This window comes from Ctenopharyngodon idella, chromosome 5, assembly GCF_019924925.1.
Source record: "Ctenopharyngodon idella isolate HZGC_01 chromosome 5, HZGC01, whole genome shotgun sequence".
Taxonomy (NCBI): domain Eukaryota; kingdom Metazoa; phylum Chordata; class Actinopteri; order Cypriniformes; family Xenocyprididae; genus Ctenopharyngodon; species Ctenopharyngodon idella.
In genome coordinates, this window is record NC_067224.1 from 45,048,926 (window position 1) to 45,066,553 (window position 17,628).

General features: G+C 40.0%; 1 protein-coding gene and 1 long non-coding RNA gene across 2 annotated transcripts; one reads left to right on the plus strand and one right to left on the minus strand.

Annotated features, from left to right (window-relative positions):
- The first annotated feature begins 1,101 nt into the window (after positions 1–1,101).
- LOC127512276 (uncharacterized) lies at positions 1,102–7,656 on the plus strand. The gene is made up of 4 exons (XM_051893050.1): positions 1,102–5,693; positions 6,242–6,322; positions 6,983–7,087; positions 7,400–7,656. The coding sequence occupies exon 1, from the start codon at positions 2,732–2,734 to the stop codon at positions 4,922–4,924; it is 2,193 nt and encodes a 730-aa protein (XP_051749010.1). The 5' UTR covers positions 1,102–2,731; the 3' UTR covers positions 4,925–5,693; positions 6,242–6,322; positions 6,983–7,087; positions 7,400–7,656.
- A 764-nt stretch (positions 7,657–8,420) lies between these two features.
- LOC127512299 (uncharacterized) lies at positions 8,421–9,782 on the minus strand. Its single transcript, XR_007930187.1, has 3 exons — positions 9,621–9,782; positions 9,207–9,357; positions 8,421–9,032 (listed from the first exon to the last, which is right to left on the minus strand). It is a non-coding gene; the product is annotated as an uncharacterized LOC127512299 (long non-coding RNA).
- Between the last annotated feature and the right edge of the window lie 7,846 nt (positions 9,783–17,628).

Sequence of the window (17,628 nt, forward strand, 5' to 3'; positions counted from 1 at the left end):
AGAGTCAGCTCAAGGTTGCAGAGGCGCTATGCCAGAAATACATGTCGTGTGTGTCATGATAACAAGCACAGCACTGTGACGCACTGCATAACTGACAAGCTGTGTTTCGAATGCTTCTTACCTGGACATGCAAAACATGATTGTCCAAAACTTTCCTCTGTCCGGGACAATATGGAGGGAAACTAGTGGACCCGTATTTGGAGGGAGGCAGTACGGGTCATTCTTGCAACTCCCAAGTTGTTACTGAGTTTGAGGATGGATACTATCTGAATGAGAAAAGTGTTGATGAACTAAATATTGTGTATCAGAACACACATGTTGTTGGGGGACACGATAGCCTCTTTTATACACCTGTAAAAATCGGAGAAAAAGTGACATTGGGAGCCATGATGGATAGCGGATCAATGGCATGCACCATAAATGACACAGCTGAGGTGAGACTGAGAAAAGCGGGAATAGTCGATGGAAATAGTGAGCTGAGCACTGATGTAGTCCTTGTGGGCTGTGGTGGATTGCGTGTCAAGCCTAAATCTGTTTACAATCTGACCATGGAAGTTTATGGCTTGAAAATAATTGTACCTACTCTAGTGGTTTCTGGCCAACACGACGAACTCATAATTGGAACTAATGTCATCAAACAAATCCTGCGACATATCAAGCAGTGTGAGGGTTTCTGGAGAGCTGTGTCAGGCCCTACATCGAAGGATCCTGAATGTGAGAGCTTTCTGTCCATGCTCGCTGGACTAAATCGCTGGAGAGGTAAAGACATGCCTGAGAAACTTGGAACAGTGAGATGCAATTCGGCTGTTTGTCTTTAGCCTGGTTCTGAATATTTGGTGTGGGGGAGACTATCGAAATCAGCTGTTGCATCACCAGGTAGTGCTGTCATGACAGAGCCCACCACTTCTCATTCGATTCCTAGGGGTGTCATGGTAGCTAGACTTGTCACGTCATTGTGGAGCGACGGATGGGTCCCTTTGAAGGTGATTAACACGTCAGGGAGACCTATACTGTTAAGGCGTAATGCAAAACTGGCTGATATATATCCTTGTATTGCACTTGAGGACGTTGATAGTGTGGATGCAGTCGAACCCCCCCCTTGTAAGCTGTCCAATGGGTCTGTCTGACTGTGGGGCCCAGTCAATATCTGCAAGTGAAAGGTTGAAATCCATGGGACTGTCTGACCTCGATGTAGAGTCATGTGATGTTTCTGATCAGTACAAGCAGCAATTAGTCAGTTTGATCTTGACATATGAAGACATCTTTTCAAGAAATCACCTTGACTGTGGAGAAGCTAAGGGCTTTGTACATAGGATCCACCTTTCGGACCCCAGGCCATTCCGACTTCCTTTCAGGCGAGTAGCCCCCAGCCAGTACCACAAGCTGCGCCAGGTCCTGACAGAAATGGAGGAAAAAGAGATAATTCGTCGTTCTACAAGTGAGTATGCATCTCCACTTGTTTTAGTGTGGAAGAAGAATGGGGAACTTCGGGTTTGTACTGACTTCCGTTGGTTAAACAGAAGAACTTTAAAAGATGCCCACCCTCTTCCACATCAGGCAGATTGCCTGGCAGCGCTTGGTGGTAATGCTCTGTTCAGTACGATGGACCTCACGTCGGGTTTTTACAACATGCCACTGCATGAGGACGATCGTAAATTCACTGCCTTTACCACTCCAATGGGCCTGTTTGAGTACAATAGGCTACCTCAAGGCCTTTGCAATAGTCCCGGTAGCTTTATGCGGATGATGAACAATATTTTCGGCGATCAAAACTTTCTCAGCATTCTGTGTTATATAGATGATCTGATCGTCTTTGGCCCGAATGAGCAAGTTGCACTTGATCGTTTGGAGATGGTGTTTGGAAGGCTACGGGCCCATGGTCTGAAACTTGCTCCAAAAAAATGTCACCTCTTGAGAGCATCAGTAAAGTTTCTGGGGCATGTCATAAACAAGGACGGAGTGTCTACGGACCCTGATAAGGTGGAGTGTATTTCCAAATTGAACAGTTCTGACCTCATGGAAGCGGATGGGAAGACACCATCTCAGAAGAGAATCAGATCATTTTTGGGGATGATGAACTATTATCAACATTTCATTCCGAATTATTCTGTTAAAGCAAAACCTCTCTTCGAACTTCTTCAAGGTCAGAAAGTCAGGGGACGGAAAAATAAGACTCAAAATGTGTTGTGCCAGAACAGGAAGTTAAGACCTGAGGATTGGTCTCAAGCGCAGCATGATGCAGTTGAGCAGCTGAAAATGTATCTGGTCGGGAGTGTTGTTCTAGCTCACCCGGATTTCTCACGTCACTTCATATTGGCGACTGATGCTTCCCTGGATGGTATTGGAGCTGTGTTGTCACAAGTCCAGGAAGGGGAGACTAGAGCGAGACCAGTTGCTTTCGCCAGCAAATCCCTTTCACGTTCACAGCGGAACTATCCAGCGCACCGCTTGGAATTTTTGGCCCTGAAATGGTCCATTTGTGAAAAGTTTGGCCACTGGCTAAAGGGACACAATTTCACTGTTTTAACTGACAACAATCCGCTTGCTCACATACTCACAGCCTAAGCCTAAGCTGGACTGCTGTGAACAGCGCTGGGTGGCCAAATTGGCCAGCTTCAACTTTGATATAAAGTATGTACCTGGCCCTCAGAATGTCATTGCTGACTCCCTCAGCAGAGTTCCTGTCAAGAGTGGGGTGACACAAAGACTGCTTCAAGTGCCTTACGATTCCATGTTGACCGACATGAGAGGGATATCTACTAACTCGGTGCAGGATGCTTTCGGATGGTCCAGTGGTAAAAATCAGGAAGAAAGTGTTATCCAACAACGACAGTCATGCACAGTCAATAATGATTTTGTCATGGATCATCTTACTGTTGCAAGCTCGGATGTCACTGCTGTCTTGACTTCTCATATGGAGTGGGAATTTGGTGCTGATACACGGGCTATGGCAGTCGTGGATCACCTGCCTCAGTTGGTTCCTGCGGGCCAGGACACATTGCCAGCATTTTCTGTGGAGGACCTGCGTGACAAGCAGATGAATGACAGAGTGTTATCGAGAGTCATATCTTACGTTAAGAGTCGCCAGAGACCCACAAGGCGGGAAAGAGCAGGAGCGGCAGCTGCAGTGCTTCGTTACCTCAAACATTGGGAGAAATTGATTGTGAGGAATGGTGTTCTCTACAGGGTGTCTCATAACCAGTCATTAAGGACGAAACGCTTCCAGTATGTTGTCCCAGACTCGATGGTGGATGTAATTCTGAGAAGTGTTCATGATGACAGTGGCCATCAAGGTCAATTCAGGACTGTTAGTTTGGCGAAGCAGCGTTTCTTCTGGCTAAGCATGGAGCACAGAGTACGTGATTATGTGCGCCACTGTCAACGTTGCATCATTAGTAAAAGTCCTGACCCTTCCGGCAGAGCTCCTCTGGAGAATATACAATCTACAAGACCACTAGAGCTGGTCTGTATTGATTTTTGGTCAGCAGAAGACGCTAAGAATAAGTCCATCGATGTCTTGGTTGTGACTGACCATTTTACAAGGCTAGCTCAGGTTTTTGTTTGCCGAGACCAATCCGCCAAGCAAGTTGCCAGGGTCCTGTGGGACAAATATTTTTGTATCTATGGCCTACCGGAACGTATTCACAGCGACCAAGGTGCAAGTTTTGAGAGTCGGCTCATTAGCGAACTTCTCAGATTTTCAGGGGTGAAGAAATCACATACCACCCCTTACCACCCGATGGGCAACGGTAGTGTGGAACGTTTTAACAGGACACTGGGCAACATGATCCGTGCTCTGTCTCCGGATGTCAAGAGGGATTGGCCGAGACGTTTGCAGACGTTGACGTTCCTGTACAATTGCACGACACACGAGTCTACAGGCTATGCACCCTTCTATTTGATGTTTGGTAGGGTACCACGCCTTCCAGTTGACATTCTCTTCCGTTCAGTCTTGAATGATCAGAATGTGATCAGCTACGACAAGTTTGTTGACACACTTGTTAAAGATCTAAAAGAGGCCATGGTGATTGCACAACAGCATGCCACCAAAGCACAGAAGAGACATGCAGCTCTGTATAACCGCCGAGTGAAGGGGCTCACCATCGACGTGGGAGACCAAGTGTTGTTGGCGAATAAGGCCGAGAGGGGAAAAAGAAAAACTGCTGACCGGTGGGAGTCCACTGTCTACACAGTAGTGGACCACAAGCCTCAAACTCACACTTACAGAATTCGAAACCCTGCCACAGGTCAAGAGAAGGTGGTTCATCGCAATCTCCTGTTGCTGGTCAACTTCCTGCCTGTGCCTGAAGAAATATCTGTGGATTGTACGGTTTCCCTTGTGAGTGAACCCCATAGTAACATGCCTTCAAGTTCATCAAGCCAGAAAGACTGCTCAGTGTTAAGTGAAGCCTCACCCACACACATGGATGATGACATTGCCTGTGAGTCAGTTCCTCTGACCAGTCATGTGGATGACGATACTGACAGAACATTGAGTTGGGTTACTCACCTACCTGATGTGAGTCAAGAACCTACTTCAACTGTAGTCTCAGGTGATGTTCTAGTTAATCCAACACTACAAGCTGCTCCAGCGACGTCTTTTGAAAGTACATCTGTGAAGTCAGATGAAGTAACAACTGATGTGAATGTCACTGAAGATAAAAGCTATTCAAATTCAGGAAACAGAGAGTCTGCAAGCACTGTTACGCCTGCTCGAGCACACTCACAGTCTTCCGGTGTGATTCTGACCACACATACGCCAGTTAACCCTAGTTCCACCAGACAGATCAGATCACGCTTTGGCCGTGCCATCAAGCCAGTTGACAGATTAATTCAAACAATGTCAGGCCAGGCTGTAATTCAAGATGCAAAGCGTAATGTTGAGGCTGTTTGTAAGTCTATGTTTCGAGCCTTTGTTAATTAGGAAAGTTAATCTACTTTTATGGAACATTTGAGAAAGCCTTTTCTTCTTTCTTTCCTAGTTTGTCTGGACTGGTTTAAAGTTCTTGGTTCATGTTCAAATGATATACCTGAGGATGTAGGGTGCCTTAGTTGACCATTAAGGGGGCCTCTTTATTTACTCAATTATATATTTTTGTTTTCTTCTCTTTTATTGGTGTATTCTGAGAATACGAGATTGTTGAAGAATATTGTAGAATGTATGTGGACATTCTGCTGTCGTTTGTTGATACGGGAGCGTGGCGCTACTCTCTTATCAATTCATCCTTATGGGATAATTTTCATATTGACCGTCCTTTTATGGCAGGTTCTTCTTTGATGTGAAATTTTCATTATGTGACTTTATTTTTGTACCTTTGGTGATGCCTAAGTTTCATGTAATTCTGCGGGGGTGAATGTAACAGTTAAAAAGAATGTTAATTATAACAATATTCATTTTGTTTAATTACATGAAATTAGAAGTAAAGTTAAATCAAATGGTGTTTTGGTGCCCCCTAGTGGCTAATACATTGCAGAGAGTAATTATTTTGTCCTTTTGCGCTTACCGTAGTTCAGCAGAAAATGGCTGATGATGCTGCGGGTATGCGTGTTTCTTTTCTGTGCTGATTACTGTTAAACAAATGTGATAAAAGTGCATACAGAGTTTGTTCATTTTATGTTTTTCTTGTTTCAGTTTATGGTTTATGTCTGCAGTGTATTTCCTTGTCCATAAAATACACTTTATTGTTTCTCAGGTATGTGAATTTCATGTATATTCTTTGTTGTTTTGATGCATGGAATTGTTGCGGGTTGTGTGTGTAATTCAGCAGAAAATGGCTGATGATGCTGCGGTTTATGATTTATGTCTGCAGTGTATTTCCTTGTCCATAAAATACACTTTATTGTTTCTCAGATTCTTGTGTGTCATCTATTCGGGGATACAAGGCTACAAACGTTACATTTACAGATATTGACAAATAGCTTTACTTTAGTTGAGTCAATAACCTATTTTTAATCATCAAATTGTGATGATAAAATTCCAAAGAAAGGCAGAATGTGCTGACTGCACCCTTAAATTGGAGAAGAAAAAAAAAAAAACAAAGAAAGGCAGAAAGAAAGAAAAGAAAAGCTCAGTGGAAAATGACCTGTGAAATAACCATGAGTGTAGGCTAATGATCTACGAGTGAAATAGTTCCATAGAATTGAATGACGGCACAGGTCATGTGATTTTGGCAAGATAAATACTGAATCAGAATCCATCTGGCAGTCAGACTTCCAATACATTTTTATTCGTCACCACCAGCACACTGCAGCAATGTCAGTAAACGCAAAATGGAGCCAAGTGGAGCCTGTCACTCCGGGGATGAAGGATTTCTGCCTTGTGGTAGGAGACAGAAAATCACTCATGTAGTAAATGCTTTTTCTCTTATAATGTAGTAGTAAGAGGATCTGTTTTGGTGCTGTGAAATGTGTTGGGGAAATTATTTGTTGTCATTTTTAAGAGAACTTGACGTTACTTTTTCACTTAAAGGTGCAATGTGTAAATTTTAGCGGCATCTAGCAGTGAGGTTGCGAACTGCAACCAACGGAGCTCACTCCTCCCTTTTGGAGAAGTGACGATGCAAGCTGCCTCTAAAAACCATAGCCTGTAAAAAAAAATAAAAACACGAACAATTTAGAAGAAGATCATAGTGACGAAATGCCTTCTGTAGAGTAGTTTGTCCATTTAGGGTTACTGTAGAAACATACCGGCGCATTATGGCAACTTGACATGGAGGGAGGACCCGCGGTGTATGTAGACAGAAATGCCTCATTCTAGGGTAATAAAAACATAAGGGTTCATTATGTAAGGTCTTTATGCACCACTGAAAACATAGTTATGCATGTTATATTGCATTTCTGTCAATAGATCCTCTCAAATTTTACACATTCCTCTTTAAAGTAAATTATTCTTTACATGTGTTTTCTATCTAAACAAGTAAACTCAGTTTTTTAATAATAATAAAAATATAGTTGAAAATAACATTTTTGTTTATTTATTCAGGTCAAGCCAGACATAGAGAAGATGGCTAGAACCACTTTTGATGTTTACAGTCCTGTAAGCTTTGCTTATCAGACTCTGGAAAGAGGAATGAACTATGTGATCAATGTAAGTGAGTGTTTATGGATTTTGAATTTGTGAATTCATCAATGAAACTCCTCCAAGGCACATCTTGCTTTCTTTCAATATCAGCTGTGGCAGTGTATCCTAACCAGGTGCAAAGTGAAACTGTATCAAGACACTGTATCAAGTATTTTGTAGTCATTTAAGATATTTTTTTTTTCTCAATTTTGTAGCATTGCTGGACACACACAAATAAACCTCATGTTGCCTGTTATGAAAATTTTTACATCAAGGTGTTAAAAGTGAACGAAAAATGTTTGTGCATATTAAACCCACATGGATTTCTCTCTCTCTTAGGTGAATGTCGGAGACGAGTGCGTTCATGCGATGGCATCTGAAACTCTCCCCCATGGAGAGAAACTGACTGTGCTTAGAATCCAGTACCCTAAAGCCCTCAGTGACCCTCTGAAACCCTTCTGAACACGTCTAACCGCATGCAGAAAATAGTCTGTCTTATCTAACAACAGACACACACAATGATCTGCCATACTGTATAGAGGAACTATTGAAAACTGTTTCATTCCTCAATATTAAACTCAATATTCAAACCCTCAGTGTTTGTGTTAGTGTTTTTATGTGAAGAGCACCAAATTCACTTCACTTTACTAAAAATGTTTTATGCTGAGATAACTGAACATAAATATTTTTCACAATTCCAAATCATCAAAAATAACAAAATAAAATGACCGCTTTTTAAAATAAAGTGAAATGATTAAAGATTTTGAAAAATAAATGAACAAACCCACAAACATTAACACATTTACATTATATTTACATTTATCAAAAAAAAAAAAAAAAACTTATGTTGCATTCAAGGTATATATTTTCATTCCTTTTCTTTTTTTATCAGTTCATGTGTTCCCTTTTATTTGAACTTTTTTTTTTCATTCTTCTGAGAGGACAACATTAACCAAAGCTGAGAGGACAACCATATACATCACATGTACATATATTTTGCACTGTATTGAGTCTGAGGTTAAATATCAGTTCACAATTATCATATTCACTGGACATAATAATACAGATTTATGTTTTGATGGTCAAATTTCATAGACCACACTTTAACATTCAAAGTCCATTTATTGAAACTAGTAGTAAAAAGTAGTAAACACAGTCCACAGCTTCCGTGTTCTACGTCAGAATGCCGGCTCAGTATTGGCCGGCTCCTGCATCAGCATCACACACGCGTCATGCTGCTCACGTGAACAGCGTCAGCCAATACTGAGCCGGCATTCTGACATAGAACCTGGAAGCACTGAACGTAAACAGCGTAGGAGAATGAAATGGAAGAAAAGAAATTGTTAAATAAAGTCATTATTTTTGTTTTGTTTTTGTGCACAAAAAGTATTCTTGCTGCTTTATAACATTAAGGTTGAAACACTGCAGTCGCATGGACTATTTTAACAATGTCTTTAGTACCTTTCTGGACCTTGAAAGTGATGATTATATTGCTGTCTGTGGACGAGTCATATACCTCTCATATTTCATCAAAAATATCTTAATTTGTGTTCTGAAGATGAACGAAGGTCTTATGGGTGTGGAACGACATGAAGCTGAGTAATTAATGACAGAAACTTCATTTTTGGGTGAACTAACCCTTTAAAGTATTGTCTGGAAGATAGACAAAATAAAAATAAAAAAAATAACTGTATAATGATGACAGAACTTGCATTTAACAAAATGCTGGATAAAAAAAAAGAAAAGAAAAAAAGAAATGAAACAAATGCAGAGTTTGAATGTCTGATCCAAGATAAGAGAGTTAAATGAAGCATATTGAATGCCTATATGTAATGTATGTGTGGGGAATCATAGTTTTTAATGAAATATACAGAGAAAGTTACCTGTCAGCACTGTTTAAAAAAGTCAGGTTTCTTCTCCAAGAATAAGAGGAAGGCCATGAAGAACTGTGCACTTAGCAGTGATGACAGTGCTGTGAAAAAAAAAAAAAAAAATAGACTGAAAAATCAAATGAGCGAAAAAATCTAGTATAAAAAAAATCAGTGACATCAGTACCCTGATAAATGTTACAACATTTAATGAAATATAAAATTGAGCTAATACAGTAACAGAATTTTGATTAGGAAAGAAGCATTGACAAGCTTACCATAGATTTAATTAGCGCAAGAAACTCTCTTTTCAACTGCCACTTTCTTTGTTGCACAAATTTCCAGAAATCAAGCTGCAAGCTGATAAAGCGCTGAGAAGAATTCTTGATTGAGGCTTCTGATTGTGATGTGATTGAAATCTGCATTGATCTGTGACAAGGAAAATAAAAGTTAAATGTACATTGGGTTCACAGTTAGTGTGTTCAAGGCATACTTGTTTATTTTGTATCAACATGTTTAGAATGATTTCTTGTTAAATACCCCTTCAATTAATTAAATAACTTGAATGAACACAAACAGTCAGTGTGAAGGCATGGAATTGGACTAGTCCTGGTGCAGCTTCCATGTTTTAAGCAACATTGCTACAGTAGTAGAGCTCTATTTTCAAAGGAAAAATACAGCAGGCTACTTACATTTCCAATGCATATCTCATTCCACAAAACAGATCCTGCAAATGAAGAAAAATAGCCTTATATTAATCTACATGTCTCGTTCCACAAAACAAGCTCTGAAAATTAAGAAAATAATTATTACTATATAGATTTAAATATTAATTACGAACCATTGTGTAGTCTTCAAAGATTTTAATCTTAAGAAACAAAATTATAACATCCCTGTACAACACACCTAAACTAGCATCCAAATATAAATCAGTAGAGTAATTAGTAAAGTTTTCCCCAGTCTACGTTGTACACATAATAAAAATATCTAAAACATAAAAAATGTTCCTTTATTCAAAACATGCAGCCAAAGACCAGTAACTTGAAAATGCTAACTGGTAGGACCTACAGGTAGAACTGTGCATGACCACTCGAAAAATTTCGTACTACTCATTATTTTAAGTAGATGATAATTGAATCTATTGAGTTTAATGTCTTTCAGTTCTAAAAAGTTTTTGTTACTTAGTTAAACTCAGTAAGGTCAACAAATGTATTCCAAATAATTTAAAATCACTTAATTTTATTTGTAAGATCATCAGTTACATTTTACAGTGTAGGTAATGTAAGTGCATTTTCTAATGTGGCATCTGAAGCCTGTGTAACTGTAATTAACTCAGCAACAAGGGTGATTTGAAACATGTATCTTGCATTGTTTGCTATTGAATTAACTGACTGTTAAAAGTACTAAATTGAAAGAAGATCATACTGTTGTGTTTCAGAGATTAAACCAAATGTTCTCATTATACATATCACAACGATCTTGTGTTTTGAAACAGTGATTATGTAGAATGAAAATATGTACAACTAGAATGAAAGCATGAGATCAGGTTTTGAAAGAACGACTAGCTGTGTTAGAAGTGTGATCAGTTTGGAGTTTTGTACTAAGAGTTTTGAAAATGTACACCTTAGATGTGAAAATAGTACCAAAGTGAATAAAAAAAACTGTAATGACTGTCCTACTACAGGATTTAACAGAGTAACAGCTCAATACCAGTTACAAAAGACACTGCAACAGTCTGTCACAGGCAATTCTAGTTGCATTTTTCAATTAATTTCTTAAATTATACTTTGACTATGTTCTGGCCCGCCATCTAGTGGTGAAATGTTTTTTTTTGGCCCAATGCCAAACTTAATTGCCGACCCCTGGTGTATAGGTTAAATAATAGAGGACCCAAAACTGAGCCTTGAGGAACACCACGAGAAATTATGTTAAAATGTATTAAGCAGCATTTGTTGTCACCCTGCTTAGCCCAGTTATCATTTGAGCAAGGAAACTCAACTCAAGCACATTTAGCAAGTCACTTGTATTGTGTGTTTTTAGTTTGAAAATGTGATCACATCAAAGGGGCTGAAAAATGTTTATTGGTTTTTTTATTGGTTTTCCAATTCCATGGAACTATTTCACTCCAGATGACTTGAAGGTTAAAAATTAATTGTCTCTCACTGAGCTTATCTTTTTGCTTTTCACTGGAATTTTATCACTAAAAGTGTTCAGCACTTTCTCATGCACTAATATAATGCATTGTAAAGATTGCTTGCAAGAGTGAGGGAAAATATGTTTAAATTGATCTTAAAAAATAGGATTTAAATAAAAAAAAAAAAAAAGGATTTTAAATTCAATCATTAATGGTGCTTGCCTCTGGCAAATTCTTCCACACAAAATGTCGGCACACTACTCCTCCCTCACCGTTTGTCATAGACCCATGAATGAGGTGTCAAATCTTGTGGATTATTGAGGAATGGTGTGCTATGACTTTTTATAAGCGATCGGGTGTATGATGTTCGCCCGGCGGGCGAAAAAGTAGGCGAAAAAGTCCCATAGACTTTGCATTGTGACAAAATTTCACGAGTCATAGCTCTTAATGAGGATTTCGTAGAAACATGTGGGTTACCACGTTTGAAGAGGCTGTCAGACCATACCTCGCAATGGGGTGTAATTTGTGGGCGCAAGAGCTGCCCAAATTAATTATCGGTGCAGCCAAGTCTTCTCTGGTAAAATGCAGCTCGGGCTTTGGCCCTAGGGAATTAGTCATGACAGCCGCTGGTGTGTACCTCAGGGATGGGGACTCCTTAGAGTCTTTTTTTTACTTGATGTCAGCCGAAAAGGCACTCATCCCGTTGTTACCTCGAAAAAATTATCTCGTGGCCACGACTTATCACGTTCCCACAAGTTAATATGTCATGGCCACGACAAAACTAAGTGAACCGAACATGTCCCCTCCCGGTCACTGTACTAATCTGAAAATAGTGGCTTTACCTTTAAAGTGTTAAAGCTACCAGAATGACTGGAAAAGACCATCTCATTTCACATTTTACACATGTAATGCATAAAAACTCTAATACAACTTATATTTATGTAACGGAGTTAAAAAGAATGTTAATTATAACAATATTCATTTTGTTTAATTACATGAAATTAGAAGGAAAGTTAAATCAAATGGTGTTTTGGTGCCCCCTAGTGGCTAATACATTGCAGAGAGTAATTATTTTGTCCTTTTGCGCTTACCGTAGTTCAGCAGAAAATGGCTGATGATGCTGCGGGTATGCGTGTTTCTTTTCTGTGCTGATTACTGTTAAACAAATGTGATAAAAGTGCATACAGAGTTTGTTCATTTTATGTTTTTCTTGTTTCAGTTTATGGTTTATGTCTGCAGTGTATTTCCTTGTCCATAAAATACACTTTATTGTTTCTCAGATTCTTGTGTGTCATCTATTCGGGGATACAAGGCTACAAACGTTACACTGGTGCCGTGACTCTTTGGATCGCCCTGATCAGCTTGATGCAGATCGGCCGTGGTTGCTGCTCCTCAGCCGTGTTTGAACCCCGTTCGGATCTTCAATGTCATGGACAAAGACTGTAAACGCATACACAATACATGATCAAAGCCGAGTGACTGTCAATCACTTAACACTTTTTGGATACGGACTTTTGAGCACACTTACACTGATACACTGCTTTTTGAACTGCTTGTATATATTTTCTATATTTTCTAACTGGAGTGTTGTTTCAGTGTGTCATTTTCACAGTTTAAGTATATAATACATACTCGTTTTCTTTATTACTTGTAAGTAACAGTGACTGAGATATGACAAAAATTGATTGTGATACTGATATGGATAGAACATTCATAGAAGCCACTGGTTTTCCCAGAGGGAGAGGTGGTTGGCTTGTTGGAGCTTCTGGGAATGATGTTTTCAGTGAAGGTGGCAGAAGGGGGGTGGGTCAGTCAAGGTCTCACAATGACCACAGTGGGGGTCGTGGTTTAAATTTAACAACAAATAATTCCCCTGTTGTGCATGCCACAGTTGAATTCCCTTGTACTTCGACACCAAATGCTGAGAGGGATGCTCTTAGCCATCTCACAGATATGGTGGGCCAGTTAGGTGCACAGATTGGAGAATCAATCGTCTCCAGGCTGCTCTCAGCAGGCTTAGTAAATGCAAGTAATAACCACCAGAGTGATTCGTTAGACCACCAAAGTCGATCACAGATGAGACCAGAACAGTCTATGCCAATGATGGTGCCACACGTGTCAGTACATGTGGGGTCAGAACACGACATGTTCTGTGGCGACAGATCTGACAAGTACTGTATTAAAGAGTGGGTTGATAGAACCAAAGCTTGTATAAGAAAGCAGAAATGTCCCATCTCAGAACAAGCTGAGGAAATTATGAGCAGACTTGCTGGAAAAGCAAAAGATGTCGTTAAAATCAGTCTGCGTAGTGATTATACGCTTGATGTAAAGCAGAATCCTGAGCTGATTTATAATATTCTGCTACAGTATTTCAGTGAGACCTCATCATGCTTACCTCTTGCCGATTTCTATGCTACTCTTCCCAGAGCTGGATTCGGATCAACAAGGCTGCTGATCTGGCAAACGATGGCCTCCATAGACAAGGAAAGCAGCTGGCTGATATGAGTGAAGAGGTGACAAGGATGTTCATCAAGCATTGTCCAGACCAAGGTTTGGCTACTGTATTCAGATGTAAATCTACAGGTGCTGGTCATATAATTAGAATATCATCAAAAAGTTGATTTATTTCACTAATTCCATTCAAAAAGTGAAACTTGTAAATTATATTCATTCATTACACACAGACTGATATATTTCAAATGTTTATTTCTTTTAATTTTGATGATTATAACTGACAACTAAGGAAAATCCCAAATTCAGTATCTCAGAAAATTAGAATATTACTAATGACCAATACAAAGAAAGTATTTTTAGAAATCTTGGCCAACTGAAAAGTATGAACATGAAAAGTATGAGCATGTACAGCACTCAATACTTAGTTGGGGCTCCTTTTGCCTGAATTACTGCAGCAATGCGGCGTGGCATAGAGTCGATCAGTCTGTGGCACTGCTCAGGTGTTATTAGAGCCCAGGTTGCTCTGATAGTGGCCTTCAGCTCTTCTGCATTGTTGGGTCTGGCATATCGCATCTTCCTCTTCACAATACCCCATAGATTTTCTATGGGGTTAAGGTCAGGTGAGTTTGCTGGCCAATTAAGAACAGGGATACCATGGTCCTTAAACCAGGTACTGGTAGCTTTGGCACTGTGTGCAGGTGCCAAGTCCTGTTGGAAAATGAAATCTGCATCTCCATAAAGTTGGTCAGCAGCAGGAAGCATGAAGTGCTCTAAAACTTCCTGGTATACGGCTGCGTTGACCTTGGACCTCAGAAAACACAGTGGACCAACACCAGCAGATGACATGGCACCCCAAACCATCACTGACCGTGGAAACTTTACACTGGACCTCAAGCAATGTGGATTGTGTGCCTCTCCTCTCTTCCTCCAGACTCTGGGACCTTGATTTCCAAAGGAAATGCAAAATTTACTTTCATCAGAGAACATAACTTTGGACCACTCAGCAGCAGTCCAGTCCTTTTTGTCTTTAGCCCAGGCGAGACGCTTCTGACGCTGTCTGTTGTTCAAGAGTGGCTTGACACGACAGCTGAAACCCATGTCTTGCATACGTCTGTGCGTAGTGGTTCTTGAAGCACTGACTCCAGCTGCAGTCCACTCTTTGTGAATCTCCCCCACATTTTTGAATGGGTTTTGTTTCACAATCCTCTCCAGGGTGTGGTTATCCCTATTGCTTGTACACTTTTTTCTACCACATCTTTTCCTTCCCTTCGCCTCTCTATTAATGTGCTTGGACACAGAGCTCTGTGAACAGCCAGCCTCTTTTGCAATGACCTTTTGTGTCTTGCCCTCCTTGTGCAAGGTGTCAATGGTCGTCTTTTGGACAACTGTCAAGTCAGCAGTCTTCCCCATGATCGTGTAGCCTACAGAACTAGACTGAGAGACCATTTAAAGGCCTTTGCAGGTGTTTTGAGTTAATTAGCTGATTAGAGTGTGGCACCAGGTGTCTTCAAAGTTGAACCTTTTCACAATATTCTAATTTTCTGAAATACTGAATTTGGGATTTTCCTTAGTTGTCAGTTATAATCATCAAAATTAAAAGAAATAAACATTTGAAATATATCAGTCTGTGTGTAATGAATGAATATAATATACAAGTTTCACTTTTTGAATGGAATTAGTGAAATAAATCAACTTTTTGATGATATTCTAATTATATGACCAGCACCTGTATCCATGAATGGAGAGCTAAAGACATACAGGTGCTGGTCATATAATTAGAATATCATCAAAAAGTTCATTTTTTTTATTATAAATTATTTTTAAAAATGAAACTTTCATATATTCTAGATTCCCTACATGTAAAGTAAAACATTTCAAAAGTTTTTTTTTTAAATTTTGATGATTAGAGCGTACAGCTCATGAAAGTCCAAAATCCAGTATTTCAAAATATTAGAATATTTCCTAAGATCAATCAAAAAATGGATTTGCAAAACAGAAAAGTTCAAGTTCTTTAAAGTATGTTCTTTTGTGCACTCAATACTTGATCGGCAGGACATATTACAGCAAATGACTTGCTCCTAGCACAAATTACAGCATCAGTGAAGTGTGGCATGGAAGTGATCAGCCTGTGGCACTGCTGAGGCACTACTGAGCCTTCAGATCATCTGTATATTGTTGGATCGACTGTTTCTCCTCTTTCTCTTGAAAATATCCCATAGATTCAGGTCAGGCATATTGGCTGGCCAATAAAGCACAGTAATATCATGCTCAGCAAACCACTTGGAAGTGGTTTTTGCACTGTGGGCAGGTGCTAAAGTCCTGCTGGAAAAGGAAATCAGCATCTCCATAAAGCTTGTCAGCAGATGGAAGCATAAAGTGCTCCAAAATCTCCTGGAAGATGGCTGCATTGACTTTGCACTTGGTAAAACACAATGGACCAACACCAGCAGACGTCACGGCCCCCCCAAATCATTATTGACTTCAGAAACTTCACACTAGACTTCAAGAAGCTTGGATTCTGTGCCTCTCCAGTCTTCCTTCATACTCTGGGACCATGATTTCAACATGAAATGCAAAATTTACTTTTATCTGAAAAGAGGACTTTCGACCACTGTTCACTGTCCAGTTCTTTTTCTCCTTAGCCCAGGTAAGATGCTTCTGACGTTGTCTCTGGTTCAGAAGTGGCTTGGTAGTCCTTTTCCTGAAGATGTCTGAGTGTGGTGACTCTTGATGCGCTGACTCCGGCTTCATTCTACTCATTGTGAAGTTCTCCCAAGTGTTTGAATTGGCTTTACTTGACAGTATTCTCAAGCTTGCGGTCATCCCTGTTGCTTGTGCACCTTTGCCTACCCAATTTCTTCCTTCCAGTCAACTTTGCATTTAATATGCTTTGATATACACTCTGTAAACAGCCACCCCATTCAGTAATGACCTTCTGTGACTTACTCTCTTTGTGGAGGGTGTCAATGATTGTCTCCTGGACCATTGCCAAGTCAGCAGTCTTCCCCATTAGTGTGGTTTCAAAGAACAAAAGATACCCGGAATTTATACTGTAGGGATGGTCATTTAATGAAACTCAAATGTAAATATTCTAATATTTTGAGATACTGGATTTTGGACTTTCATGAGCTGTACGCTCTAATCAACAAATTAAAAAAAAAAAAAACTTTTGAAATGTTTTACTTTACATGTAGGGAATCTAGAATATATGAAAGTTTCATTTTTTAAAATAATTTACAATAAAAAAATGAACTTTTTCACGATATTCTAATTATATGACCAGCACCTGTACAGAGCAGAATTGATGACTATCAAAGAGAATACATGGGTCGTGCTGGTGTGCATGTGAAGAGCCACACTTCAGCAGTGCTTAATAAAGAATGTACTGAACATGATCACCTCGTCAGCTTTCCGCAGTCTGCTGTTCAGGATGCATCAAGTTTTCCGTTAGTGCCAAGTACATGTAAGCAGCCAGAACTGCAGAGCAGAGCCCAGTACTGTTCAATGTCGGTCATGTCCTGCTCCGAACATGCCTGCAGTCCAAACCATGACACAGAATACACAGCAGCCTGAAAGTCAAGTGCTCTCACGTATGATGGAGATGTTAGAGCAGCTGATGGATAGAGTTCAGTCACGTGATGTTCCCACTCACAGAGTCAGCTCAAGGTTGCAGAGGCGCTATGCCAGAAATACATGTCGTGTGTGTCATGATAACAAGCACAGCACTGTGACGCACTGCATAACTGACAAGCTGTGTTTCGAATGCTTCTTACCTGGACATGCAAAACATGATTGTCCAAAACTTTCCTCTGTCCGGGACAATATGGAGGGAAACTAGTGGACCCGTATTTGGAGGGAGGCAGTACGGGTCATTCTTGCAACTCCCAAGTTGTTACTGAGTTTGAGGATGGATACTATCTGAATGAGAAAAGTGTTGATGAACTAAATATTGTGTATCAGAACACACATGTTGTTGGGGGACACGATAGCCTCTTTTATACACCTGTAAAAATCGGAGAAAAAGTGACATTGGGAGCCATGATGGATAGCGGATCAATGGCATGCACCATAAATGACACAGCTGAGGTGAGACTGAGAAAAGCGGGAATAGT